At 33.4% G+C, this 27964-nt stretch overlaps 2 protein-coding genes and 1 pseudogene across 4 annotated transcripts; 1 reads left to right on the top strand and 2 right to left on the bottom strand.

Moving 5' to 3' along the window:
* The first annotated feature begins 2 nt into the window (after positions 1-2).
* Positions 3-18726, top strand: LOC148198906 (protein REDUCED CHLOROPLAST COVERAGE 2-like). Of its 2 annotated transcripts, XM_088112089.1 has the most exons (23): positions 5-531; positions 767-828; positions 1552-1644; positions 4371-4443; positions 4519-4818; positions 5607-5671; positions 5975-6106; positions 6334-6375; positions 6454-6966; positions 7048-7205; positions 7513-8032; positions 8208-8270; positions 8355-8456; positions 9528-9848; positions 9935-10027; positions 10118-10219; positions 10306-10410; positions 10783-10916; positions 11531-11714; positions 14746-14877; positions 14966-15078; positions 15988-16066; positions 16190-18726. In XM_088112089.1, the coding sequence occupies exons 1-23, from the start codon at positions 462-464 to the stop codon at positions 18281-18283; spliced, it is 5550 nt and encodes a 1849-aa protein (XP_087968215.1). In that variant the 5' UTR covers positions 5-461; the 3' UTR covers positions 18284-18726. The 2 variants fall into 2 exon arrangements, with proteins under 2 accessions (XP_087968214.1, XP_087968215.1); XM_088112088.1 differs by having other exon boundaries at positions 3-531; positions 9935-10219.
* On the bottom strand, positions 18443-21843 carry LOC148198905 (heptahelical transmembrane protein 2-like). The gene is made up of 4 exons (XM_088112090.1): positions 21555-21843; positions 20898-20966; positions 20734-20812; positions 18443-19727 (listed from the first exon to the last, which is right to left on the bottom strand). The coding sequence occupies exons 1-4, from the start codon at positions 21704-21706 to the stop codon at positions 19047-19049; spliced, it is 981 nt and encodes a 326-aa protein (XP_087968216.1). The 5' UTR covers positions 21707-21843; the 3' UTR covers positions 18443-19046.
* LOC148198904 (putative disease resistance protein At5g05400) lies at positions 21789-27964 on the bottom strand (annotated as a pseudogene). The gene is made up of 5 exons (XR_015785739.1): positions 25068-27964; positions 24107-24858; positions 23592-23704; positions 22660-22963; positions 21789-21884 (listed from the first exon to the last, which is right to left on the bottom strand). The product of XR_015785739.1 is annotated as a putative disease resistance protein At5g05400 (transcript).

The following is a 27964-nucleotide window of genomic DNA, read 5'->3' as shown; positions in this document are numbered from 1 at the left end:
ACCTTATCCTATCCTCACTCACGCTATTTCTTTTTCTATCTCTCTCTCTCTCGCAATCTATATTCTCTCCCTAACCACTCTTTCTCTTCTCTCTTAATTCCCTCACCATCTCTCTTCTATCTCATTCATTTCCACACTATATATCAATCTTCTTATACAGCAGCTTCGTCGGTGCTTTAATTTTCTTTTGCGCCATCCAAATAATAACAATATATATATCTTCTTACTTTCTTTCTTTTAATATAAAGAAAAATTCCAGAGCTCGAAACGACGGAGATGCTGTTTCTATTTCGTCTCTCACTTCACATGCACAGATATTTCTGTTTTCTCTACTCGATGAATCCAACTATTGTTTCTTAGTAATTTCCGTCCACGAGAAGCTAGCTGCCGAAGGTGTATAAATTTTCCGAAACGTCTAATCACTATTAATTCGACTGATTGATTCCTTCCGTTCCACTGCAATGGCTCCCAAAACTGGCAAAACCAAACCGCACAAGGCCAAGGGAGACAAGAAGAAAAGAGAAGAGAAAGGTTAATTCGTATTTCCAACTCTCAAATATTGCTTTCAATCCAAACGGAATCAAATCAGTTTCGGTTTTTTTTTTCGCTTTTTCTTGTTGCATTACCATTAACGTACGTGCTAACAGAATCAACATTCAAACGCCGTCGTTCTGGTATCCAATGCATTGCTTATCTTTTAATCTCATTGGTTCGCCAAATTCTTCACCTTATCCTCTCCTCATATAAATTACATTTCCCTCTGCAGTTTTGCCCACCGTCATCGAAATTACAGTAGAAACACCAGACGAATCACAAGTTACTCTCAAGGTACCGCCTATGGAGTCGTTTCGCTTAATTTTCTGCTCTTTCGTCGGATCGATATTATATATATATATATATATATATATATATATATATATATGTGTGTGTGTGTGTGTGTAATAGAGATTCGTTTTTAATTTTTGTTTTCTGGACTGTGATTTTGTTCCTTTTAATTTCACCTTTCAAACTAAATATCAAAATGTCAACATTTGTTTTCAAAAGTTTGAGAAATATTTTTGGCTTTCCTACACATTATCAACTTGGTGGTTGTGATAATGTCTATTTTCCGAAATGTATTTGTGATTTAAGTTTCAAGAATACCTAATTTTTGATATTGACACATTCACAGTGTAACTCGGGGTTTTAGTGTTTGTAAATTTTAAGAAGTTGAAAATGGTCCTATAAATCATTCTTAAATAATAAAATCATTTTTTATTCTGTAACAAACACTTATATTTTTTTCTCTTTTTATATGACGTCATGGTTAAAACTAAAAGTGTTTTTTATTTTAAATCCAAATTAATCACATTTATTTTGTTATTACATTTTCCTCGTATAATATTATGTTTTCATATTTAAATTCACTTTATATTTAAATTATTTAGATATAGTATATTCATGCAAAATTTCACAGGAAGTTAAGATTATTCACGTATATGGTATGCTTAATTTATTTTAAACCATGTATTTTTTTTTTCAATAACAATTATTTGCATTTGTGTGTGGCAGGGCATCTCCACGGATAGGATCCTAGACGTGAGAAAACTTTTAGCGGTACACGTTGAGACTTGTTCCTTGACCAATTTTTCCTTATCTCATGAGGTAAGCTTCTTCTGTACTTTTTTTTTTAAAATATTGTTTAAGATAATGTAAATATAATTATTTCAGTTCTTGACTTTATAAGCTATTTTTTTACTCATACTTTACAAACTTTTATCTTACAAACATAATTCATTTTTAAATATTTTATCATATTAAAATGAATTATTTTTTACAAATTAAAACTCGATGAAAATATAAAAATAAAACGAAGGATTAAATAACTAGTTTTACCTTTTAGGCCATTTATTCTACTCCATTTCTGGTAAATCTTGTCCTGACTTACTAACAAAATAAATTGTTTACATCAAAGTATAACTGCTCTCACGCAATTGAATATATAGAAAACTACATTGTTTGCATAATAATTGAAAATTTTGTTATTTTGGCTCAGTTTTAAAAAAATTTAGTCTTACATAGAATAATTATAAAAATAATACAACTTTTATATTTTTTAATCTAAATATTTCTAATTTTCCTAAAATATATATTTGCATTTTGTTTTTTCTAATCGATTCTTCAATTTGATTGATAAAATGTACAAGAGTTAAATACATTTATTTTGATAAACCAAATTTAGATATTTTAGTTTAATATTTTATTGAAAAAAATGGTAAGATAATGAATGGCCGAGGACGACGTGCAGTTGCATTAATTGGTGTCTTACCATTCTCCAACTATAGCTAGTGACCACTCGAGGATTTGGAACGTGGGACAGTTTTTCTCCATCTTTTGCATATGCATATATGCATACATACTCGTGTTTTGCAAGTTGTTTTGGCATGTCTCTTAAATCATATTCATGATTATAATGCTACAGTAATATAAACATGTTTTCTTTTTTGTTATTGGGAATTACATGTATCATGACTTTGAAAATGGAACAATATATTTTCTATATAATAAGAAAATATTTTACATATTTAAAATATCTTTCAAAAAGTGTTTATATAAAATTGAATTAATTTTATCATTCTATTTTTTCTTAAAAAATAATAAAATTAAATAATAATAAATAATTGTAATATTTGTATTTACATAAAAAAAGATACATCTCTTTTATATACACATTTAGTTTTCTTATTTTATCTTTTTATAATACAACTGTTTATGTTAACTTGTTTAACTGTTATTTCATAAAACTCTTATAAACGTTTAATTTATTTTCTTTCTTTTTGTATGTTCAATTAATCTTCCTTTCTTTATTATACTAGCTGTTTTTACTGCTCACATCCATATACTTCATTTGTGTTTTTTTTTCTTTCTTGTGGAAACTGTACAATTCTTCTGTGGAAAATTAAAAGCGAGATTTTAAAGTTTTTGATGTTGTAGTCACAATTATAATTTTGTTAGAAAAGGTTTTAAAAAATGTTAGTGATAACAATTTTGGTCGATACATTTAAGTGTATGAGTTTCCACAAGTGTATTATAACTTAACTTATCCGCAATTTTCCTATGTCAAATAAATAATTATATATTTTAAATTATATTTCCTTTATTTGTAATTAATTATTCATAAAATTATATATATATATATATATATATATATATATATTTGTATATATTTTTTTATATATTTTACATTATTAATATTTATTTTTTGAAATTAAAATAATTATATTATCATTTTATCTTTTTTTAAATTATTTATTTAAATTTAACCCTTTTTTAAACTAAATTAATTATTATTAATAAAGGAAAGGAAACAAATGCGTGAAGCATATGCGTGTCCCCTAATATGACAATTAACAAGTTTTCTGTAGATGTATATAACATGGACGGCGTCCCCTAATATGACAGTTAACATTTTTTTTTTCTGTAGATGTGTATAACATGGACGGCGAAGCAATAATTTCTCCATACCTTATTAGCTTATGTCAAAATAAATCATAGATAAATAATATAAATTACATCCTTGTTTATTTACAAATTTTCATATACCATAATTTTTTTTTCATAATTAGGAAATTTGATTGATTGAGTGAAATTTTTAAGAAAAATTTTCTACGAAAACAGTGTACATGTAATAAAATATTATTGTATGTAATAGATGTATTTACGTTTACAAAAGTTATTTAAAAATTCACACATACGATAACTTGTGATTATTTAACAATTTTACTCTGTAATCTTTTACAATAAAAGAGAATTACGTGTAGAATTTCTAAAAAATTGGAATCTTCAGCTAATCTCATAAAATATTGATTAATTTAATAAGGAAAATGTTATTTGGACAACAAAAGTTTGACACAATTTTGACAACGGCGACGTGGCAGCTGTGCATTGGCTCAGTGAATTGAAAACAAACCAGAAAAAACCCAAAATACTCCTCATCCCGGTTCACTGAGCCAATGAACAGCTGCCACGTCGCCGTTGTCAAAATTGTGTCAAACTTTTGTTGTCCAAATAACATTTTCCATTTAATAAACTATTTTACATAAAACTAATGATGAATAATATAAAAACAAAGAAGAAAACGCGATGCAATTATTGGGAAGTTGTAAATAAATAAACTAACGTCGACTAAGTGATAATAATAATAAATAATCTAATTAAAGGTAGAGAAATGTTTTATTTTATTTTTTTTAAGTAATAAAAATTTGTAAGTTTACTACAAAGAGTAAGAGAGTCTCGAATTATTTAACCTCCCAATGCCCTTGTCTTTCTGAAAAATAAAATAAAATAACTAGAATAAATAATAATAACGGCTAACAGAATAAGTTGGACAGGTACGAGGCGCGAGGCTGAAAGACACGGTTGAAATCGTTTCCTTGAAACCCTGCCATCTGACCATCGTCCAAGGTAACGAACAGCACTAAACCGGAGCCCTCTGTTGACTATCACTGCCCACTGACAGTTTTTTTATTCTTTTGTCAGAGGACTACACGGAAGAGCTTGCCGTCGCACACATTCGGCGACTCCTTGACATCGTGGCCTGCACCACCTCCTTTGCCTCCGCCACAAAACCTCCCGCCTGCAAGTCCAAAGACCCCACCGAACCGGGTTCAGAAAATGGATCGGAAACAAGCCCAAGAGTCAAACCCGTGGATCCGAATTCGGAATCGGGCAATGCCAAAACCGACAAAGTGGACGGTGACATCTCCATGTGTCCACCTCCCAGGCTTGGACAGTTCTACGATTTCTTTTCGTTTTCTCACCTTACGCCGCCGTTTCAATGTAAGTTATATGTGTGTGTGCGTGTGTGTGTAAATATATATATATATATATATATATATATAGAATGTATGTGTGTATAAAAGTATGCAAAATGTGTATTCCGTATTTTAAATGTCCACTGTGTTTTCCTTTTAGTTAGTTGCCTTTTCATCTTATTTGAAGCCCGATGAAATTTGCTTGAGGAAATGTATGGGCTTTGCAATGCTAAACCGGTACAACCGTAGTTATAAAATTTTATAGTTTTAATTCAATTGCTGTGGAAATCTATGTTGAGTTTAATCTTAAAGTATACATTGTAATTTTTTTCTTGCCCCTATAAAAGTGACTTTTGAACTGGTTGTTTCGAGTGATAGTGCATCTTATATGCGTATTTTAATGAAATCTATTTATGTTTTTGGTTATTTTCCTCTGCTTTGGTGAAATAATCTTCTGTGAAAACAATTGGGTAAAATTTATACTTCGAACTGTAGCGATGCTGTTGGAATTTTTATTTTCTTTTTGTATTTTGTTTTAGTGATGAATGCTCTTTTGCTCAACAAACTAGAAACATGGTGTTGTGCCAAGCTGCTAGCTCCAACAACTTTACGACCGAGTATATTTTTTGTTAAACTATGTTTCCTCTTCCATGGATATGTTACACTGCAATTAGATACATGAATAGTGGTTTGTGCCAGTGGATTTCGGTTAGCTTGGATATAATTCAAATTATTTAAGCAATATGAATATGCTTGATAGTAAATTGAGCTGGAAACCTTGTTTTTATTAATGTTCTTTTGGTTTTGATGCAGACATACGGAAATCAAATCGACCTTTCCTTGAGGAGAAAACAGAAGATGATTTCTTTCAGATTGATGTGAGATTTATTCTTTTGCTAACTTTTGTCTCGCGTTTTCTAAATTTTTTAACCCAAAAGGAATTTCCACAACCACTGGTGGTGAATGTGATATACCTTTGGAGGAAAGAGAGATAATCAATAGTAGATGTGTTAGGCAATGTTAAAAGGAGGATATAGGAGAGGAACCTATAAGGGTAGAATAAATTTGAGTTGTGAAAAGATAAAGCTTTATGCACATACTGTTTTGCTCCTTTCTCTTGAATGAGCTCTAGCAAATAATTTATCTTTGAAGTGATTTTTTTGTGCATTTCGCGTATGCAGGTTAGAGTTTGTAGTGGAAAACCTACTACAATTGTTGCTTCTAGAATAGGATTCTATCCTGCTGGAAAACATCCACTTGTGAGTCATACATTGGTGGGTCTGCTTCAGCAGATAAGCAGGGTTTTTGATGCTGTAAGTTCTAACTCATTGATGTTTCGTTACTGTTGCTGCTTTAAACAATTCCAGAACATTTTTCTTTTCTCGTAGTAACCGTTTATAAAAAGTAAGATTAAAAGCCATGACCAACTGGTCACCAGGACACAAATTTACTGCTATGCTGGGGTCATCCTCCAATATTTAATGTTGTATATAATTTATATTGCATGATTGAAAATAATAAATAATAACCCTTCTTGCAGGCTTACAAGGCACTTATGAAGGCGTTCACGGAACACAACAAAGTAAGTACTTCCCACAATTTTTCACATTACTATTCTAACTGTACCAGATGATTTTACTGTTACAGTGGCTCCTTTCAGTTTGGTAATCTTCCTTACGGTTTTCGTGAAAACACATGGGTTGTTCCTCCGGTTGTTTCTGATAATTCATCCATCTTTCCACCACTTCCCGTGGAAGATGAAACTTGGGGAGGAAATGGGGGTGGACAAGGCAGAGGTTGTAATCACGAAAATAGACAGTGGGCGAGAGACTTTGCAATTCTAGCTGCAATGCCATGTCAAACTGCAGAGGAGAGACAGATTCGGGATAGGAAAGCTTTTCTACTTCATAGTTTATTTGTTGATGTATCAGTCTTCAAAGCTGTTTCTGCAATAAAAAATTTAGTGGATATTAAGCAAAACTCTTCTTTGCCAACTTCGTATGAAGAAAGTATTGGGGATTTAACTATTAAAGTAACAAGAGATGTTTCCGACGCTAGTTTGAAGTTGGATTGCAAAAATGATGGAAATCGAGTTCTTGGATTGTCTGAAGAAGAACTAGCTCAAAGAAACCTTCTCAAAGGCATAACTGCTGATGAGAGTGCAACTGTTCATGTAAGTTAGCTAAGTGTCATGAACCTATTGTAGCACTAAATGGTTTTTGTTTTGATAAATTGTTCTTGCCTTTTGTTGTAGGATACTCCTACTCTAGGTGCAGTACTTATAAAACACTGTGGCTACACAGCTGTTGTAAAGGTCTCCGCTGACAGAGATTTGGAGGGGAGTCCTAATTCGTCAGAAATTGATGTTGAAGAGCAGCCTGAAGGAGGTGCAAACGCATTGAATGTTAACAGGTCATTTATTCTCTAGCACCATTTAATTTATTTTAGTACTAGAGGATCACGAGGACTATTTAATTAAAAATTAGTTCTTGCATTACTTTCTAATAAACTTTTGCATCATAAAAATTATAAAATTCATACACCAATAACGGGGAAAACTTGTTGCATTTGGAACTTATAATGCTGCAGTACTAATCTATTTTGGTAATTTATTTTGTATGATTAGCTTTAGCTTAACGGTGCTTTTACTTTTTTTTTCTTTGGGTAAATATGGTTTTATAAAGCACCTGATAAAAGTTTCTTTTCAAAATTATCTCAGCTTACGGATGATATTGCATAGGCCATCTACACTCCAACCATCAAATGCAAGTCAACGAATCCAAGGCACAGACATTGAATATTCACGTTCAACTCAATCATTGGTAAGGAAAGTCCTAGAAGAAAGTTTACAAAAATTGAAGGAAGAAACCACTAGACACAGAAAATCTATCAGATGGGAGCTTGGGGCATGTTGGGTACAACATTTACAAAATCAAGCTACTGGGAAAACTGAGCCAAAAAAGGAAGAAGAGGCTAAGATTGAGCCAGCTGTTAAAGGTCTTGGGAGGCAAGGTGGATTACTAAAGGAATTAAAGAAAAAAATTGATAACAAAAACTCCAAAGTTGAAGTAGGAAAGGATATTTCCCCATCTAATAATGACAATGACATAAACAAGCAAGAAGCCACGAAACAGGAATTAGAGAGACAAGGGGAAGAAAAGGAAACTATATGGAGAAAGCTACTTTCTGAAGCTGCATTTACACGTCTTAAAGAATCTAAAACTGATCTTCATCTGAAGGTTCATCTCTGCTTTTTGACTTAAATGATGCTTTATTTTTCTGACGCTGTAACTGGAATGTTATTCTCAATAGGAATATGTCAATTTTATGATTTCTAGTCAGCAATGTGCTTATTATTCTATGTATTCATTTTTATTAATATATTTTTATTTGATACCTTCTCCATATTCTCAGTCACCTGATGAATTGATGGAGATGGCACATAAATATTATGTTGATACTGCACTTCCAAAGCTGGTGAGTTTCCTAACATTGAACTTATTTATATTTAAACTGAGTTATTTTGGAATGTGTTTAGTGATTGTTACTTCAAATTCATAGGTGGCAGATTTTGCGTCCCTTGAACTCTCACCTGTTGATGGAAGGACGTTGACTGATTTCATGCATACTAGGGGCTTGCAAATGTCTTCCTTAGGCCAAGTGGTAATATTCTTACGATAATGTTAACTAATGTCCTAAGGCATTGGTCAAGGAATCAAAAGTGGAAAGTTTCTATAAGAAAGTGTAATATTTAATGCTACAAATGCACCACATTGATTTCCAATGAGAAAACCAAGTTATTGATTCCTTACCCATTCCCTAGGATACTAAAGAATAATATTTTTATTTTTTAATTATATATTTTTTTCTGCAGTATTAGGTTCATAAATATATGTAGGGGTTTTCACAGGTCTGTTTGGGCCAAATTTAGTTGAAAGTAAAATCTGAACCAATTAATTTTCATTGTTTTGAATTTTTCGAAAAAAACATTCAAAATCGAAATCCAACCTGCCCATTCTTGATCTTCTCGATTTGGTTCAGACCAATTGGATCCAATTATATTTAAATATACAAAATTTTGTTTTTGCGAAGATGTCAGAATACAAAATTTTGTCCAAAATTCGCCAATAATTCTATCATTAAAAGAGATAAACAACATTTTTGAAGTGTAATTGACTTACATCAACTAAATAAAAACAAAAAATTATATAATTATATCTTAAAATCTGATATATAACAATTAATAATAGAAAAATTCATCCTTGGTTTGGTTCTGGTTCATCATGCTTGGACCAATTAACATTGGATTTTATTTCTTTGGTTAGAATTAGATGCGATTAAGCTAAAATGCCAAATAAATTTAATTGGTTTGATTTGTATTCTTGAGTTGGTCTGGTTGATCCAAATGGATGAACACCCTTAAATATAATAATGAACTATATGCTCTCTCTCCCATGTGCATGTGTTATGAAGTCTAGGTTGAATGTTTTTAAATATACAGAGGTGTAGTATTGTTTCATTGTGTCTAAAAGGAGAACACACATAGCTGTATTTATACTTACCCTGTTTATACAAAAAGAATCAGACGTAAATGATAATACGATCAAATCCCTGACTATTAGCAGCTCATATCAACATGTGATGTTCTAATGTTAACATTAAACATGCCATTTAACAATAGGAAACTTCACTAATAATCCAATACTATTTTTTCATTCAAATTCTGCCTGCCAGGTTGAGCTTTCAGATAAACTCCCTCATGTGCAATCTCTATGTATACATGAGATGGTTGTTCGAGCCTACAAGCATATCTTACAAGCAGTTGTTGCTGCAGTTGATAATGTTTCTGAATTGGCTCCATCTATTGCATCATGCCTAAATATATTGTTGGGAACACCAACATCTGAAACTAGTGATGAAGATATTATTACTAGTTATGAACTGAAATGGAAATGGGTAGAAAACTTTCTTCTGAAGAGGTTTGGATGGCAATGGAAGGATGAAAATGGTCAAGATTTAAGAAAGTTTGCCATTCTTCGGGGACTCTGCCATAAGGTAAAATAAAAGGCCCATTCTGTAATAGATTGATTCTGATCACTTTACTCCATTGTTATTTCAATTAAAAAAAAATCCTCTAACAGGTGGGGCTTGAACTGGTTCCTAGGGACTATGATATAGATACATCATGTCCTTTTAGAAAGACGGATATTGTAAGCATGGTCCCCATATATAAGGTGAAATACACAACACCTTCACTTTTACGCAGGAAAATAATACTTTCTAAAGTCCTAATCACTAAATTACAACTTGAATTATCTTCGCAGCATGTAGCTTGCTCATCTGCTGATGGCCGCACACTTTTGGAATCATCCAAGACTTCCTTGGATAAAGGTAAATTGGAGGATGCTGTCAATTATGGCACAAAGGTATAAATAATTTATTCCATCTCAGATTATATCTGTTCCTGAAGCCAACAACTATATTTACCCACATTTTGCATTGAATCTTGAAGGCACTCTCAAAATTAGTGTCGGTATGTGGGCCTTACCATAGAATGACAGCAGGAGCATATAGTCTCTTGGCTGTTGTGCTGTACCATACTGGAGATTTCAATCAGGTATGTTTTTATATCCTTAAGTGCTCTCCGTTAATTTATCAATACTAGTTACATATTGTTTTTCTTCTATGAATCATACATAAAAAAGTGTTAAAAGTATTTTTGCGAACTAAATATTTCACTTTTTTTGGTGGTTGTTTTGCTTAGTTTTGATAGAACATGACATTAGTGAATAAAGAAAATCAATATTAGGTCAGTGCAGAGAATCCCTTGGGGACGGCATCAATTTTCTGAAGTACATTTTAGTAACTGCAAACACTATCAAAGAATAAATGAGGCTTCACATAATCAAGAAACATTTTTGAAAAAGGTTCCGAGTTAATTCCAATCAAATTAGTATCATTGTAATGACTTTATATGTGCTTTTGCTAGGCAACTATTTATCAGCAAAAGGCACTAGATATTAACGAAAGAGAGCTTGGACTGGACCATCCTGATACGATGAAAAGTTATGGGGATCTTGCTGTTTTCTATTATCGACTCCAACATACGGAATTGGCTTTAAAGTATGCTTCTTTACATCATATTCGTAAGATAAACTGTTTGATTGTAATAATGGAAATAGCTTTCACGGTTCTTCATGTGAGAATCTGGTACCCTTTCTACTTCTGATGATAGAAATTGTTACAATTGATAGTGGGGTTACATAGAGATCATAATTGATTGAAGTATTCTATGCATTTCAGAAATTCCTGAAGGCTTTACTATGAAAATGCTTTCTTCAAAATTGCAACACAACTTAAATTAATATTAGTAAAAATCAACAAAATTAATATTATTGGATAAAAATGAGTAGGCAAACATCCTAGAAAAGTCAACAGAACTGGGCCAGTTTCCTATGTTATATATTGTCTCATGAAAGAATATTAAGAAAATTCCAAAATTAGCTGGTGTTGATCTATAATTGCGTTCATCTTAGATCATTATAGGGCTTTTAAGATAAAAAGCGCGTGAATTGGATCTCATTTATTATGAATTTGTTGACGGACACGTGATTTTCTTGATGGATACATACTATGCTGTTCGGGTTTAGTAAAAATTTTCCTTTGTCTAGTTACGTAACAAATAAGAAAACTCCTGTAAATAATTACACTAATCTTTTTATCTTATTTGTTTCTAGGTATGTTAATCGTGCTTTGTATCTTCTGCACTTAACTTGCGGACCTTCACATCCAAACACGGCTGCCACCTACATTAACGTAGCAATGATGGAAGAAGGATTAGGGAATGTCCATGTTGCTCTCAGATACCTTCATGAGGCTTTAAAATGTAACAAAAGATTACTTGGAGCTGATCATATTCAGGTTCTCCCTTATTCCTTGCACGAACCTTACAGGTTACTGTCGCATGAGACTTCATGTTCATAAGTTGGTCTGGTAATATGATAAATATAACTTATGAATAGATCATAAAGGAAAAAATGAAAAACTAAATTCACTTGGTGACTGACTTAAGACTCTAAGCCAATAACTTACTTATCCATTTTACTTCACCAGTCATACAGTTCAAATTTCTATTCAACTTGATTATTAATTCTTTGGAACAAATCACTGTTTCAGCATTCATCTTGACCTGAGCTCTTGGGCTGATTGAACTACAACTGGCTGAAATAGTGGATCAGTTAACCCATGCATTATTTCAAGATTCAAAGCAGAAAACTAGCTATACACCACTACCAATACAACCTAATATGTCTTGTACATGCCTTTACTCTTTTCCGTTGTCATATTTCATCTTAAAACCAATTGTCATTAAATGAAATATTCCAATAGACATATAAGTCTCATCCCAAAAGTTCACCCAGGCAATATGGAACTTTCCAATACCCCTCCCTCCACAGATTCTTGTCAAACTAGGCAAACCTACTAGAATAGGCAATTATCAAGATAATAATGGGTTCCAATACTAAATCCAATTTCATATTTAAACTAATTTACATTGAGTGAAGTTATGGAACTTTCCAATTGATTTTTGTACGTGTCTCACTTCTTGGAATGCATCTTATATATTATCTACCGGGAAACTTCCTGTAATGTAAATTAGTTTTAGGATGAAATCTTACATTGTTTAACATCTGCTCTCCCAGCTTCAAATAGCTGATGTATTCTACTTTTTAACCCAGTCTTTTGTATAGTTGGCCTTGGTTGAAGGAAACATATGCTTTGGAAATTTTTGAAGAATTTCACTTGACAATTTTAACTTTATAGTTCTGTCACCAGTTGAACTATTTAACTTACAACAGCAAATTACCAACATATTTGAGTTGTTGTCCTGACCTGATCATATGTAGGTTAACCTTATCGTGTGAATTTTCTATTCAGTTCCTAGTGTCAACTTATCATGTAAAGCATTGTAGCAACCCCATACACACAATTTAAACTGTGGAGATTACATGTTTAAAAACAATTGGGGCCCATTGTAAATTTAAAAAAAATTATGAGTAATGATAGGGTAACACACGTTTACATTCGTTTGACACACATTATAAAGGTAAAATGGTCATAGAAAAGTGAATTTTGTATTTTTTCAAAAAAGAAGAAAGAAAAAAGTAAGAAAGGATAGTGTTAAATAAATTAAAAAATATGTGTGAATCAAAGTATCATTTCTCAAAAACTACTTAGTCTCAAACCTATTGACTAACTTAGCGTAACTTTTGCCTAGTACTGACATAATGTAGTGCTTGATTGCAACAAGAGATTGTGTTGGAGTCACTAAAGCAGGGGGTATTGTTGGAAATTTCAAAAGAGGAGATTGGCATCAAGAGTAGTGTAAAATTTGACAAATATAGTGACTTTCATTCTATGATGTTAGAAGTCTCACGTCTACTAGAGATAAGGTCAATTTAGAATATATATGTAGGTGCAAAGTTCACCTTATAAGTTGGTTTCATAGAGTTGAGTTAGGCTTAAAATCTACTTCTTAACATGGTATCAGAGCTTGGTTTTGCTAGGTGATAATGTTGTCGTTGACACAATCAAATTAACACTACTAAACTATAATAACTTCAATATTGTTAAGATAGTAGCAAACAAAATAGAAAGGGTAAAGTTAACCCTAAGTCATCGCCCAACGAGAAGGCCTCCCTTGCCTCTCTACCAGACTCAAATTTGGCACTCGCTCAACGAATGGTTGGCTTGCCCAAGAGTCTGCATAGCACAAACACCCAAAATTGATACCTTTGGCTCTAAAATCGTACCACTTCACATGACTTATTAGCGGCCAAAGGTATCACTTTACAATTTTAATTCAAATTTCACACATCAAAGGTTAAGTTAACATGTAACACGTATTCACATTCAATCACTCTTTATTTATCATACTGAGTTAATCAATTATAACATGCCAATCTATAATAGATTTCCCAGTCAATTTCCTCATCAAATGCACCATTTGAAATCAATTGAGTCCAATTTACAAAATCCTTGAGGCCAACACACCAACAAATAACAACTACAAATAATAAACTCTAATAATACTATCAAGTCAACCGAATGCACATCCTAACCAATTCATCTCATCCCCCAATTTCATTTAGTTCAAAACAAATTAATACTACAATTTCCTACAAAAAGAAATCAATTTTAAATAACTAAATTCCCTTATTTTACTTATGAGTTAAAGCCTGTCCTAATGAGATTTATTTTTTGTTCCACCTATTGTGCCACCCGCTATCAAGATATTTCTTGTTTGTTGAGCCTATCGTGTCACCCGTTGTTAGGTCGCTATTGAACCACCCATTATTGTTCAAACTTGCACTTGAGATATATATCTCGATGTAAGGGGGTTTTGTTGGAGATCTCATATCGACTAGACATAAAACAATTTCCTAGTACACAATGGGTTCAAATCTCACTTTACAAGCTAATTTTGTGGGGTTGAGTTAGACTTAAAGTTCAATTCTTAATATGGTATCAAAGTCATGGGTTAGAGTCTATCTTAACAAAATTTGATGTTTGTTGGGTATATTATTCCACCTGCTATCAGACCACTATTAAACCATCCACTAATGTCTAGTCGCACCCTCGAGATATATATACCTCAGTGTGAGGGGAATGTGTTGGAAGTCTCACATCGACTAGAAATAAGACTCATTTAGAGTATATGTGGGCGCAAACCTCACCTTACAAGTCGGTTTTGTGAAGTTGAGTTAGGCTTAAAGTCCATTATTTAACATATGAAAGGCAATTTTGTTTGAGTACTAGTCATGTTATGTAAGGTGTAGGCTAAATATTAAGTTCATGAAAGCACTTGTTCATGCTCGATTTTTTCACAAATATGCATTAGAGTAGGGTAGTTTGCATTTTTAACTTGTTTTACACATATTTGGCTTTTCAGACAGCTGCAAGCTATCATGCAATAGCTATTGCTCTTTCTTTGATGGAAGCATACTCTCTAAGTGTTCAGCATGAACAGACCACCCTCCAGATCCTGCAGGCTAAACTTGGTTCTGACGATCTAAGGACACAGGTAGTCTTACATATCCCTTTTTGATGATGGATTAAGTCACATAAATGGTAATCCTTGTTACTTATGCAAATATTTGAATTCATTATAGGATGCGGCAGCATGGCTGGAATACTTCGAGTCAAAGGCTCTCGAGCAACAGGAGGCTGCACGGAATGGTACACCTAAGCCAGATGCCTCAATCTCCAGCAAAGGTCATTTAAGGTAGTGATTACAATTAGAACAAGCTCCACTTATGTCAATCTATCTGGTTCACTCTATGCATTTTGGTTGAATGATCTATACATAAGAGCTTATCTGAGTTTGTTGACCTCTACTAGATATTTCATCTTTTATAAAATCACCAATTGGAATGTGTTTAGACTTCCTGTTGAGTAAGCATATGCACTTATCAGTATCACAGGCCAAGGTTAATAAGTTGGTGGAACAATAAGCAAGCTTATTTGTTATAATTTAAAAAACACAGTAAAAAGATAATGTTGTGGAGTGCTTGAGCGTTTAAATGAATAAAGTAAACATGGACAATGCCAGTTCAATCACAGTTTCTCCTATGTTTTGATTTTACAACAAAATTTTGAAATACAGGATTACATTATGTTGAGAATATATGCTTTTTAAAAATGCCAACTCTATCTAATTCATTAATTCCTCTTCAAACATGCAAACTTTATCTAATTCCAGAAGAGCATAGTTTTCAGCATCCAACAGATTTTTTATAGGACCAATTTTGTCAATGTTTTGCTGAATGTGGTCAACTGTATCCAAAGGAACATCAACCTCAGAATGATCATTGCCAATAGAACACACTTCTGTATCCCCTATGCTGCAGTCTATCGTTTATACAAATAACATAATAACTTCCATAAAACTTGATAACTTCCTACGTAGACCATATTTAAAATAATTGCTCCTAAACCTAATAAATTAATACACAAATGATAATATGTAACTGCTCCTATTTTTTTCCAATAACTGTCATAACTTCTAATCCCATCATTAATGTCTACTGAAAAATTTAACCACTGTTTACATCCAGTCCTATATGACTTTGGTTTTATTAAATCTTTTCATTTCCTTTCAAAGTTCATGACAATAAAAAATGCCTTCTACCAGTGTGTCAGACCTCTTGGACTACATAACACCGGACGCAGATCAGAAAGCGCGGGAAGCACAGAAAAAGGCTCGTGCCAAGGTAATACATGTCTTCTTTTTACCCAGGCTGCAAATGCATTCGCCTTTCTTATATTACTTAATACTTGTAAAATTAATTTTATATCTCGTTGTGAAACAAACTAAATTATCATCTATTTTACAGTTAAAGGGAAAACCGGGCCAAAACTGGGAAACAGCTTCAGATGAAAATCAGAAGGATGAAGACATGTCTAAAGATTATTCATTTACAGAGACTACTAGTGATAAAGAAAATAAATCTGAAGCTCAAATTAAAGACAACGGGATTGATAAAGTTGAGTCCACTCACATAGACCAAACGATGGTCAATGAAAGTAATAATAAACTGGCACAGGATGACAGCTCGGATGAAGGGTGGCAGGAAGCTGTTCCCAAGAGTCGGTCACTCACTGGGCGCAAGTCATCTTCATCTAGAAGACCCACCCTAGCAAAACTAAACACTAACTTCATGAATGTTTCTCAGTCAAGATATCGAGCCAAGCCTAATAACTTCTCTTCTCCAAGAACAAATTTAAATGAGACCATTGTGGGACCACCTCCTTCTGTTCCAAAAAAGTTTGTTAAGAGTGCAAGCTTCAGTCCAAAGCTGAATAGCGGTAGTGCCCCCGATGGTGGAGCAGTAACAGACTCTAAGTCAGCTCCAGCCACCCCTGCTCCAAGTGATCAAATTGCTAAACCAGCTCCTTCTAGCACGGGTGTCAGTGTTCAATCAGCAGGTAAACTTTATTCCTACAAAGAAGTAGCCTTAGCCCCACCTGGAACAATTGTGAAGGCGGTGGCTGAACAGTCACCAAAAGGAAATCCTATCCAACAAAATTCTGAGATTAGTGGCATGATAGTTTCAATAAAGGACACTCAAAATATTGTGGCAACGAATGACGTGGAAGATTTTGGTCAGAAATCAATTATTGAGAAAATACAAATCCCTGTCCGTGAAGAAAAAAAAGAAAGGGAAACCACGGTGGTGAACGGTAATACAGAAACAGTAAACAATAAGGCCGACGACGAGGTTGCACTTAAAATCCAGGAAGCTAGCGTTGTTTCCATAATAGAGAAGAAAAGTGAAGTTGGAAACATCACAGTTGTCGAGATTGCGAATTCTGGTTGCATAGATAATATAAACAAGACTACCTCTAAAGGTGAATCCGAGGTACTACTGCAAGAAAATTGTGAAGCAACATCCGACAATCCAAACCCCCTAACCATTTTAGTTGAAGACGAAAAACAGGTACTTGACAACGAGTCCTATTTGTTGATAGATACGGGTAACGAGGGAGATGACAAACATGAATCTAGCAGCAATGCAGTCTGTAAGCCACTACCATTAGAAGGAGAAAAGCAAGAAACAGAAACAGGAAAGGAACCGACCAAGAAACTTTCTGCAGCTGCACCACCCTTTAATCCATCCACAATTCCAGTTTTTGGATCTGTTCCTGTTCCAGGCTTTAAGGATCACGGAGGTATTTTGCCCCCACCAGTAAATATTGCTCCTTTGCTTCCAGTCAGTCCCCGAAGATCACCGCATCAGTCAGCTACGGCTAGGGTTCCATATGGTCCACGAATATCTGGTGGCTATAACAGATATGGGAACCGTGTTCCGCGGAATAAAGCTGTATTCCTCTCAGGTGAACCCTCCCCTGATGGTAACCCCAATAGTCCTCCTAGAATAATGAATCCACATGCCACAGAGTTTGTACCAGGCCAACATTGGGTATCTAATGGCTATGTTGTTTCTCCCAACGGATATGTGACTTCTCCAAATGCCATTCCAGGGTCTCCAAATAATTTTGCCCCAGTGTCTCCCAATGCCATGCCAGTGTCACCTAGTGGATATCCTGCTACTCTAAATGGTATCCAAGTGAATCACAACGGGCCTGTACCATCTCCAACCATTTCAACTGATTCATCACAAGTTGCATGTGTTGAAACTGATATTGAAGACAAGAGTCAAACTCTGGATGAGGAAAGTAAAAGTTCTTTTCCAACAGATGTAAGTTCTGAAAAGAAACATGTTGAGCAAAATCCTCCAGAACTATCTGCCAGCAGTGAAAACTCTACTCCTAAAGTAGAAGAAAAGCAGGCAGATCTCAGCCCCCCCTCTGATTTTAGTAACGAAGATACAGTGATCAAGAAGGATGCAGTGGATCAGAAAAAGCAAAGCAAGTGCTGGGGAGATTACAGTGACAGTGAAGCTGATATGATTGAGGTCACAAGCTAAGGAGTGGTAAGCTTTTCTTATTAAAATGATAAAAATAAAATAAAAAAGAAATCGTTTCCTCTTAGCTAGGGGATTTGTATGCCTATCGAGATACCAAAATGTGATGCCAGAATTGACTGGACTGAGGAGGTCTTTGAGGCAGAACTGATTATTTGAGGATTTGTGAAAGGCCTCACGCCGGTACATACTTCTCTCTGGAGGTTCAAATTTAGTGCGTGATTTTGTGAAGGTCACCATGATAATGGAGGGGGAAAGGCTTTCTTGGTAGCTAATTGGCCATGTCTTGAATTGTTTTAATTTTTCCTGCTACTTTCTTTTTGCTTATTCAAAATGGAAATACTCTTACGGCTGATCACTAGGTTGAAATTGCCGGACAATTAAGGCTGCATTTGTCAGGCCTGTGTTTAACTTTTTCAAGTTGTAGAAGCAACCCTTAGATCTTACGAACTTGTCCATAATTTTATTTTTAAACGGTGACAGTGTTTGGCACTAAAATTCCGGGTTTGATAGTGACGGAGCGATGATTTACTTCAAATTCCTATTTTAATAAACTGTTTTGAATTAGGTTCACATTTTTAAACTTCGTTATTGGCACTGGTTGTTTGAAAGGCTGTGTATTAAACTTTTCTGTTTCTAACATTACAGAATGATTGAATTAATATCTACATCAACTGGTGGCGGCTTATAATAAGTTAGCCATTTTTGGAAGGATGATGATCCAATCGGAAACAATCACCAAAAAATAACAATGATGCCAACTTTTCTAAAATGCACATGTGGGCGATCTCCGTCGAAATTCCATGACTAGCAGCGTGGCTTGAGTGTGTGCAAGCGCCCCAAGAAGAACAAAAACATGAAAAATCTGATGACTATGACCTGCAATATCAAATGCCCCAGGCTTCCATCGCTCTGGTATTCTAGTGACATAGAACACAGCTCCAGTGGCATATAGAATGGCCATTAGAAGCTCAAATCCTAGTGCAACAACAACCTGTGGGTGCTCCCAATGGGTCACAAGAACATGAACTGCAGGAATGACACCTGAAAATCCCATGGAGAGAAATAAACAAGCTCTGAAGGGTCGCAAGTGAGGGGAAGAAAGTGAAGGGGCGAGAAGGGTGATGATGGCGAGGACTCCAAACACAGTTATTGAGGTCAAGTAGAATGTCCTTATGTGAGGATTGCAGAAAAAGACATAGTAAATTGGAGCATAGAAGGAGCAAACTATCATGAGAGAAATTCCTACATAATCTAGACGCCAGAAAAACAGGTTGAAGCATTTTGAGTGGCATGCCATTAGATGGGAAATACTACTGAAAGCCAAGCAGCCCATTCCTCCAGCTAAGAAAACAAACCACGGCCATCTAGGAATTGTTTCTGCTTCTGCGCCATCTCCCAGGTCAGGAATGATAGATGGTACCAATAAGTAGCTCAAATGCGAATTCTGAAAATAATTAAATAAATAAATAAAATCACCAACACGGAATGAATTACTAAGTTTATCATAAAAGTAATCAAACATAATGCAAAAAACAATTTAGTACTGTCAGAAGACTCTCTAATACATCCAAGCCAATCCACTACTATCATCGATTAAAAAGTACAAAATTATGCATGAAAGTGTATCATGTAAAGAGTGACTGTCACAGTTTTATTTTCTTTAAAAAAATTAATAATAAGTGTTTGCTCTATTTTTAAATAATAATAGTTTTAAAACTTTTACACGTTGATTACAAAAATATTTAATTAATATAAATTTATTCCTGACTTTTATTGTTTTGTATCTATTTTTAACACAAGTAATTTTGCATTGGTTACTCCTAATTTTATGTAGTTATTGAAAAATGGCTTAAAAGACTAAAGTTGTTTTGGAGCAGATAAAATATATTTTAAAGAATATGTTAGAAAACCTAGTTACCAAAACTTATACTAGTATCGACTAGATATTAATTCAATTATTATAATAATGATATATAAATATAATATCATAGATGTGAGATTTTAAAAACTAAAGTAAAATATAAATTTACATTATTTTAACATTTAAAATACATATAGAAATTAAACATATCATCAAACTTAAATTTAAATCTCTATAGTATTTGTTAATAGGAAAATTTTCCATGGACCTCTTTTAAACTTTTGTGCACCTTCCCGAATTTAAAAGTATTATTTTGTCGGTGTTAGATGGAGTTGAGGTAAAGATGGATGATTTGTGTTTCACAGCCCTTGTTAATAATAATCTATTAACCCCACATATACATCATCCAATTGTAGTTTCCAAAATCAGAAAATTATAACATCTCTAGCCAATTATCTTAAAAGCTTTTAACTAATTAAAATACTAATTTTACATAAATTATTTATTTGAAATTGGAGAGACATGGAGAAATTATTTTCAATTTTGAAAAAAAATATATACATAGGCTCTAAATAAATAGAAAACAAACCAAGAATCCAGTAGTGATCGGAAGAGAACCATTGAATTCCTTTCCCATAATAAAGAGTTCCATCTCCATCGCCCCTACCCTACAATACGACGTAGCATCGCATCACTTCATTCATTCATTCATCTTTATCATATTCTCTCCAAACAAAGACCCTTAAATCATACCTGAAGATACTCGGAAAACAACATCCCAGCATTGCCAACGCCGCAAATATAAGAAACCCAACCAAATGCCTGCACCAATAACAGACAAAGAAACAAACATGTTGTGTTAAAACGATTGGACGAGAAAACACTGTGCCATAATCTTACTTAGTTATCCCTTATTAAAAAATTTCACATGACTTCCAAATTTATATTATGGATTATATAAATCTGGAATATAAATTCAAAATTTTACAATTTGGTGAAACATAATTTGAAACATTTTTTTTTTAAAATTTGTATTACAGAGGGTAGAATTTGTAGTATAAATTTACATTACATATATTACATATTGTTTCAAGGAAACATAATTTGCATTTCAAATTTATATGTAAAATTACGAATGTAAATTTGATCACAAAGTATATAATTCAAAATATAATTTATATTATTGAATGTTTTTTAAATTTATATTACGATTCACATAATCTAAAATGTACATTTGAATCATGATGATAATTAAAAATATTTCTGGATTACACAATCCAAATACCTAAGTTAATTTCGATGTAAGTATAATTAAAATTTAAGAAAGTGTAAGGAACAAGAAGAAAAAAGAGGTTGCAAGAAGAAATTCCCAATAAACAACGCATAAACAAGTGAAGAAGAAATTCTCACGTCCAAACATTGAGCGTTTCGTTGTGCCACATGAAGACGCTCAACAATGCCTCCTTCACGGACCACTCCGACCGGTAATGATCCAAGATGAACTCGTTGTCTTTCAGGTACGTCGGCAACTCCTCAAACCTCACCAATCGCCTTTTCCCCATTCTCTTCCTCTTCCCTCTTTTCCCGCGACCGTTCCTCCACGCTCGCCGGAAAATAACTAACCGTTTTTTCCGGCGAGTGGGTCAACAGCGCTTTGTTTTCGCTCTCACCCCTCACGCCTTAATCCATTTTCTTCCCCCTTCCTTCTATTTATGCGCATCGGGTAAAAGACAATGCTATCTGAAGTGTGAACCATTTTTCTTTGCTTAAAAAAATTGTTTGGTTGTGGACGCAAAGCAATAGAATTTGAAGGCAATTTGATTGCGTGCGTGCAGGGATTAGTGGAATACACTAAGATTACCGTAAATTGAAAATGTGTTTTTTTTAGGGATTGTGATTTTAGACTAAGGAAAGGGGAATCACGTTTTGTGAGAAGGTGAAGAGTGAGATTTCTGTGAACGAAGAAATAGCATTTTTCAAACGATAAATTAACGAGCTCGTTTCTAAAGCGTGACGAAATGTATTGTCACCGCTCATGCAAAAATCACTTTTGATAATGGCTTCTTACTTTTTGCTTTATGTCCAATTAAATTTGGTGTTAAGGTTAAGGAAAATAAATAAATGTAGATATAGTATAATATAAGTGACTAAAATAATAATTAAAAAAATAAACAAAAAGCACATGGTGTTGTTAAATATCTTGATAAAAGAATGTGATTATTATAAATTTTTAGTAAATAGAGTGACTCACACTCTAATACTAATTTCAAATTTAAATGGATTTATTATATGTAATTAAAAATAATTATAAAATATAAATAACAAAATGAATATATTGATAAAGATAAAATAAAAAAATTGTTTGGTTAGAAAATAATTACAAAAAAAAAAAGTTTTATTAATAATTAAGTTATAGATTATTCCATACATCTTCCCATATGCAATAAGATTAAATAACGATTATATATATATATATATATATAAGATGGACAGGAGACAAGAAAAGAGCAATAACCTGGAGTAACCACAACGTCAATATGGGAAACAATTCCTATTCCCTCTGTTTTATCCAACAAGTTCACCCCTTCTTGGATTTTGATAGTTTTGTATGGTGCTATTTCTGTCTTGTCTTCATTCATCTCATTATCTTGTTTAACAACCTGGGAATCTTGTGGAAGTATGTTTGCACCGCTTGACTTGTGAATTGTAACACCATTAACCAAGCTAATGTTATCTCTACCAATTGGAAAGGTTTTAATTGTAGCTCCCTCTGTTGCAGGTCCACCTCTGCTCCTTTCTCTTCCTATTTCCTCAGTATTCTATTCATCATGAATGGAAAAGTAATGTTTTTGTATAATTAAAGTTATAACTTTTTAAAAACATTTGTTTCATAATGTACATCATGTATTGGTACCACATCTGTGTATATTACCATGTTTACAAGTAAAAGTATTTTATGCAAGGGAGTTACCATACAAGTTCGAGATGAACTTCTTACCTCTAAAATAGAAGTTGGTATTGCAAGTTTATCTGATGTCATAGTTTTTTCAATGTTTTTTGCCTCTATTTCATCAGTACGCTTTTCCAAAAGTTATGTTGATTGATTAGTAAGTGAAGTTTAGTTGTGGTTGTTTTAATTTCTACCATCATGTAGTTTACTAATGTATCATTTTCAGAAGATTAAAAGAAAATATGTAAATACCTGAGTCATGTTTGGAGAAGAAATGACTGGAAATTATATATGAAAATATGATAAAGTATATGAAAAGGAGCATCTCAATAAGTCAGTTTTTTGACAATAATAATAATTATATATGAAAAGACTGTTTTTCAATTAATGAATTGAGTCTCAGAAAAATGAAATGAAGTTTGTCAAATTTTAGTGAAGCAATTATTATTATGATTGAAATTCACAAGGTTAAGTTGGACAGGTTGATTAGTTCTGACCTGTGAAGAAGGCAACTCAGTGGAATTGTTGCTTGTAGAAACTTTATCCAATTCCTTAATTTCATCCATCAGTGACTCAATATACAAGGAAGAAATTTTAGTGTCTTCCAAACCTGTAGCTCAAGTGTATAAGGACAAAAAATAATGCAAGTTCAATATTCCATGAATGATCATTATATTGTCACAATTAAAAAAAATGGAAAAGAAATTAACGTGTAAACAATTAAAAATACTAGTGATTTTTTTTTACAAATATTTGGTTTGAAATATGAATTAAATAGTTAATTTGTACATATTTTCTTTAGGTGGAACAAAGAAACATAAATGATTTGGCACTTGAGGATGGTTATTTGAAATGTAGTTATGCTCAAATTCTATAAACAATTAAAATGTTAGTTGAAGATTTCAAATTTCACAACTATATTTAAGCACAAATCACTATGAATCGTTTATATATGAAGTATCCATCGTAACATGTAATGTTTGCAACAACATATCCATGCATAGTATTTTACCTTTCAAAGGAAAATTTTGTTGGAGTTCTTCAGGCGTAGTTGTTGAAGTCAAAGAGAGTATTGGACAATTGCGGATAATGCGATGCTTCACATTTAAAAATATAGTCTCTTAGTGAAAATTTGAAAGATGCATAAATATTATAAGTTTCAATTGTGGAAGTTTAACTTCGGTCTTTCCTGTCTCATCGTATTCGTATTCGCATGAAATAAACTCTTGTACTTCAGTGGGTCCCTTTATGATTAGAATCTTCAAGTTGGAAAGATCATTGCATACAAATACAGAGGTGAAACATTTCAACTTGTGACATTCTTGAATAAGTAATGATGTTAGTTTGGGGAAGCATGGTTTTGGAGAAACGATATTGGACAACCTTTTATCCTCCAAATCCTCTTCAATGATCTATCTTAATTCCTCGCATCCACTTACTTCTAGATGATTCAACTCTGGTAGGGATCTCAACATACACTAGGAAATATTACTTCCAATTTTTCACATTTCTTGATACTTACCTTTTTCAAACTTGAGAACATTGAAAGATCACTTTCAAATTCATGCTCATTTTCAGCCATGTTTTTCTTTTTATTTCTTTTGACTCTTGTAGGAGTTATTATATACTTCAAACCATGACAGTCAAATATCTTCAATTTTTCCAATGAAGTCATGGTCTTAGTTACGTATGTCGTAAACAATGAGCCTAACATTGGACATGAATATATCTTAAGAAGTGTAAGGCTAGACAGAAAAAACGATCCTGAAAAACAATTATAATTAATAACAAAAATGTTAGTCAATTAAGAGTTTCATTATTGTTTTCAATAGATTGATCTTGACGAACTAAAATCACAAACTCAAACATCAAATAATCAGCTAATAATGATATTTAATTCTATCACCAAAAACTTTATTGAATTTGAAGAAAAAAATAACATTCTTTTGAGATATGCAATATGGAAAAGGTACCTGAGGGTGTTGATGGAATTGAAGTGATTCTGGCCGAAAATCTAAATTGGTTATATTCAAAATGTTGATGGTCATCTTCCTCAACAATTTCATTTTTTTCTTCATGGTGTGTTGGTGGAAAAGCATCCTCAATTATTTGTTCTATATTGCAGTTTATAATCTCAAGCATTTTCAATTTAGTTAGGCCTCCTGTAACACTGGCCGAGAATACATGTTTTAATTTTCCACATTTATGTACCTCCACTTGTTGAAGATTCTGGAAAATTCTGGATTGCACAGAATGTTCAATTGTGAATTTATCTTCACTCTTTTTTGTTTTGCCATCATCAGCTACTATATACTCCAATATGTCACAATTGCATATGCGTAATATTTTCAACTCTGTCAGACCTTGAGCAATGATATATGTGAAGAGAGATGTAAACTGTGGGCAATTTTCTATATACAGCTTCTCTAATTTTTCAAAACACCCATTGGCAGGTTGACAACCATGCCATAAAGCTTTTAGATGTTTCATGTTGACTATCCTCATCAAATTCAACTTGGAGAAGAGATTTTTCATCTTACTCAAATGATTGCTAGTGTCAACCAAACACAATATCTCTTCACAATCACGAATCATGAGTTCTTTCAACTCATTCATGCCTTCTTCAATTTGAAATATATCAGGAATTACATTTTTTGCACCTCCTTTAATATTTGCTACAGATAACTCTTGCTTTTTTTGTCAAACCTTTAATAACCTCATTTGATATGTCAAAATAATTAAGTACTAAAGTTCTCTCATAAGAAGAAAACTCTTGCCATAAATATTCAGTATAAAAATAATCATATCCTAATATAATTCCATACCTTTGTAGTGTTTGGGGGACACTAAACGAGTTAAAGAATAATTTAACCTTTTCTTCCTCGTGATACATCCAGGTGTGTTTAAAAATGTATAATTCTTCAAGAAATGGGATTCTTTTGATCTCTTCAAAAATCTTGCTTTTACTGTCACAACTTTGAAACTCTAACAACCAAGTTTGTAAGTGGTGTAACTGCAATATCAGTTTGCAAGTCAAGGAATGAAGGCCATGAGCAACGATGAAACGAAAGACTTTCAAGTTTCTTCATGTCTCTTACAAATGAGATGTCTCTCAATTTCCAATATCGAAGCACTAGACAACGCAGATTTGTCAATGCTTTGAAAGACGTTGTTGACAACTGCAACCCATAGTCGCATTTATTGGTAATAACCAAAACTCTAAGTTTTCCCATTCTTTCAAAAATTCCATTCGATACTTCCAATTTTGTTTGTATAGTTAAAAACTCAAGATTGGAACAATCCAAACCATCTGGAAATTTCTCGCACCATAAATATCTTATTAAACCTTGCTCTAAACTTACATCCTTTTTCGATTCACACTGGACGATCTTATTTCATTATTTGCTATCCAATGGGCTACATCACGAACCAAGTCATGCATTTTGACACATTCATGATCCGCCTCCATCATTAAACAAGAACTTACAAGCTTCATTTTGGCCGCAGTCACTTCAATCCTTACCTCTTCATATGTGTCAACTTCTCCAGCCACACCTAACCCTATTACACATCTTATTAAACATTCCACTGAAATCTCATAATCTTTGGGGAATACAGAACACAAAAGGAAAAGTGATTTAGCTTCTTCATCTAGATTATCGTAGCTCAATTGTAAACACTTATAGGGATCTCGCAAACCTTTTCCAATATTGATCGGCTTAGAACTTCTCAATTTATTCAACGCAGCACGCCATATCACCTCTTCTTTTCCCTTCAAGCTACTAGCAACAGCTACAATGGCAACAGGCAATCCTTTACATTCTTCTGAAATTGATTTTGCCAAATGCTTGATGTTTTCAAGAGTGTCTTCAGACATAAGTTCTCTGTTTTGGAAGAGAGTCCACGCTTCTTCATCAGTTAAGATTGGCAGATAAATCTTTTTCTGAAAATCCATTAAAATACAAACTTCTTCTGATCTAGTGGTAATGAGAATCTTGCCGCCTTTATGGTATTCAGAGGAGGGAATCCCTATGCGACCAAAATCAAGCTTTTCCCATACATCATCCAAAATCATAAGAATTTTTTTTCCTGGGTTAATCTCATGCACAAGCGTTGTGCTCTTTCCATTTCTTGGTTTTCTTGAAATGTATACTGCAATGAACTTGCAATTTTTTCTTGAATCCTTGAAACTTCTATTGTACTAGACACAGGCACGAAAATAACTGTGTCAAAAAGATGCTCAACTTCTGCTATCTTCTTAACTTCCATTGCTAATGTGGTTTTACCACAACCTCCCATCCCGTACAATCCAATCATGGCAACCCCATCATCTTTCAGTGCTTCCATTATTTGCTCAAAAGCAAATTTTCTACTATCAAAGTTCATACATTTATCTGTGAGAATATCGAAAGTGTTTGAAGGAATTGAGGCAATGCGTTCAAGTTGTATAAATTGTCTGCCTTCTTGAATGATCTTTTGAAGGTCTGCTTTTTTGTTTGCCAACTTTTTTCCTAAACGGTATTGTTGGAAGTTCCACATCGACTAGAGATAAGGCCTTATAATATATAAGTGAGATGCAAACCTCACCTTACAAGCCGGTTTTGTGGGGTTGAGTTAGGCTTAAAACCCACTTTCTAACATGGTATCAGAGCCATGGTTAGTGCCTATCCTAGCGAGTTCTAAGTGGGCATTCCATTCTTCTATTCCACCCGCTATCGGGCCATTATCGGACCACCCAATTTCTACTATCACGCACGAGATGTCTATACCTCGGCGTGAAGGGGGTGTGTTGGAAGTTCCACATCGACTAGAGATAAGGCCTTATAATATATAAGTGAGGTGCAAACCTCACCTTACAAGCCGGTTTTGT

The sequence above is a fragment of the Vigna umbellata genome, chromosome 4, assembly GCF_029865625.1.
Source record: "Vigna umbellata cultivar VRB3 chromosome 4, Vumbellata_1.0, whole genome shotgun sequence".
In the NCBI taxonomy this organism is placed as follows: Eukaryota; Viridiplantae; Streptophyta; class Magnoliopsida; order Fabales; family Fabaceae; genus Vigna; species Vigna umbellata.
The sequence above is the reverse complement of the archived record's forward strand: the minus strand, read 5'-3'. Positions and strand labels throughout refer to the sequence as shown.

Excerpts from the sequence above, each read along its gene's own strand:
- LOC148198905 (XM_088112090.1), bottom strand. The coding sequence starts at position 21,706 with ATGGGGAAAAGGCGATTGGTGAGGTTTGAGGAGTTGCCGACGTACCTG. Across the intron at positions 20,967-21,554 it reads GAAACGCTCAATGTTTGGAC|GCATTTGGTTGGGTTTCTTA; the intron begins GTGAGAATTTCT and ends TTATTGGTGCAG. Across the intron at positions 19,728-20,733 it reads CGATCACTACTGGATTCTTG|AATTCGCATTTGAGCTACTT; the intron begins GTTTGTTTTCTA and ends AATTATTTTCAG.
- LOC148198906 (XM_088112088.1), top strand. The coding sequence starts at position 462 with ATGGCTCCCAAAACTGGCAAAACCAAACCGCACAAGGCCAAGGGAGAC. Across the intron at positions 532-766 it reads GAAGAAAAGAGAAGAGAAAG|TTTTGCCCACCGTCATCGAA; the intron begins GTTAATTCGTAT and ends TTCCCTCTGCAG. Across the intron at positions 6,376-6,453 it reads CGTTCACGGAACACAACAAA|TTTGGTAATCTTCCTTACGG; the intron begins GTAAGTACTTCC and ends GGCTCCTTTCAG.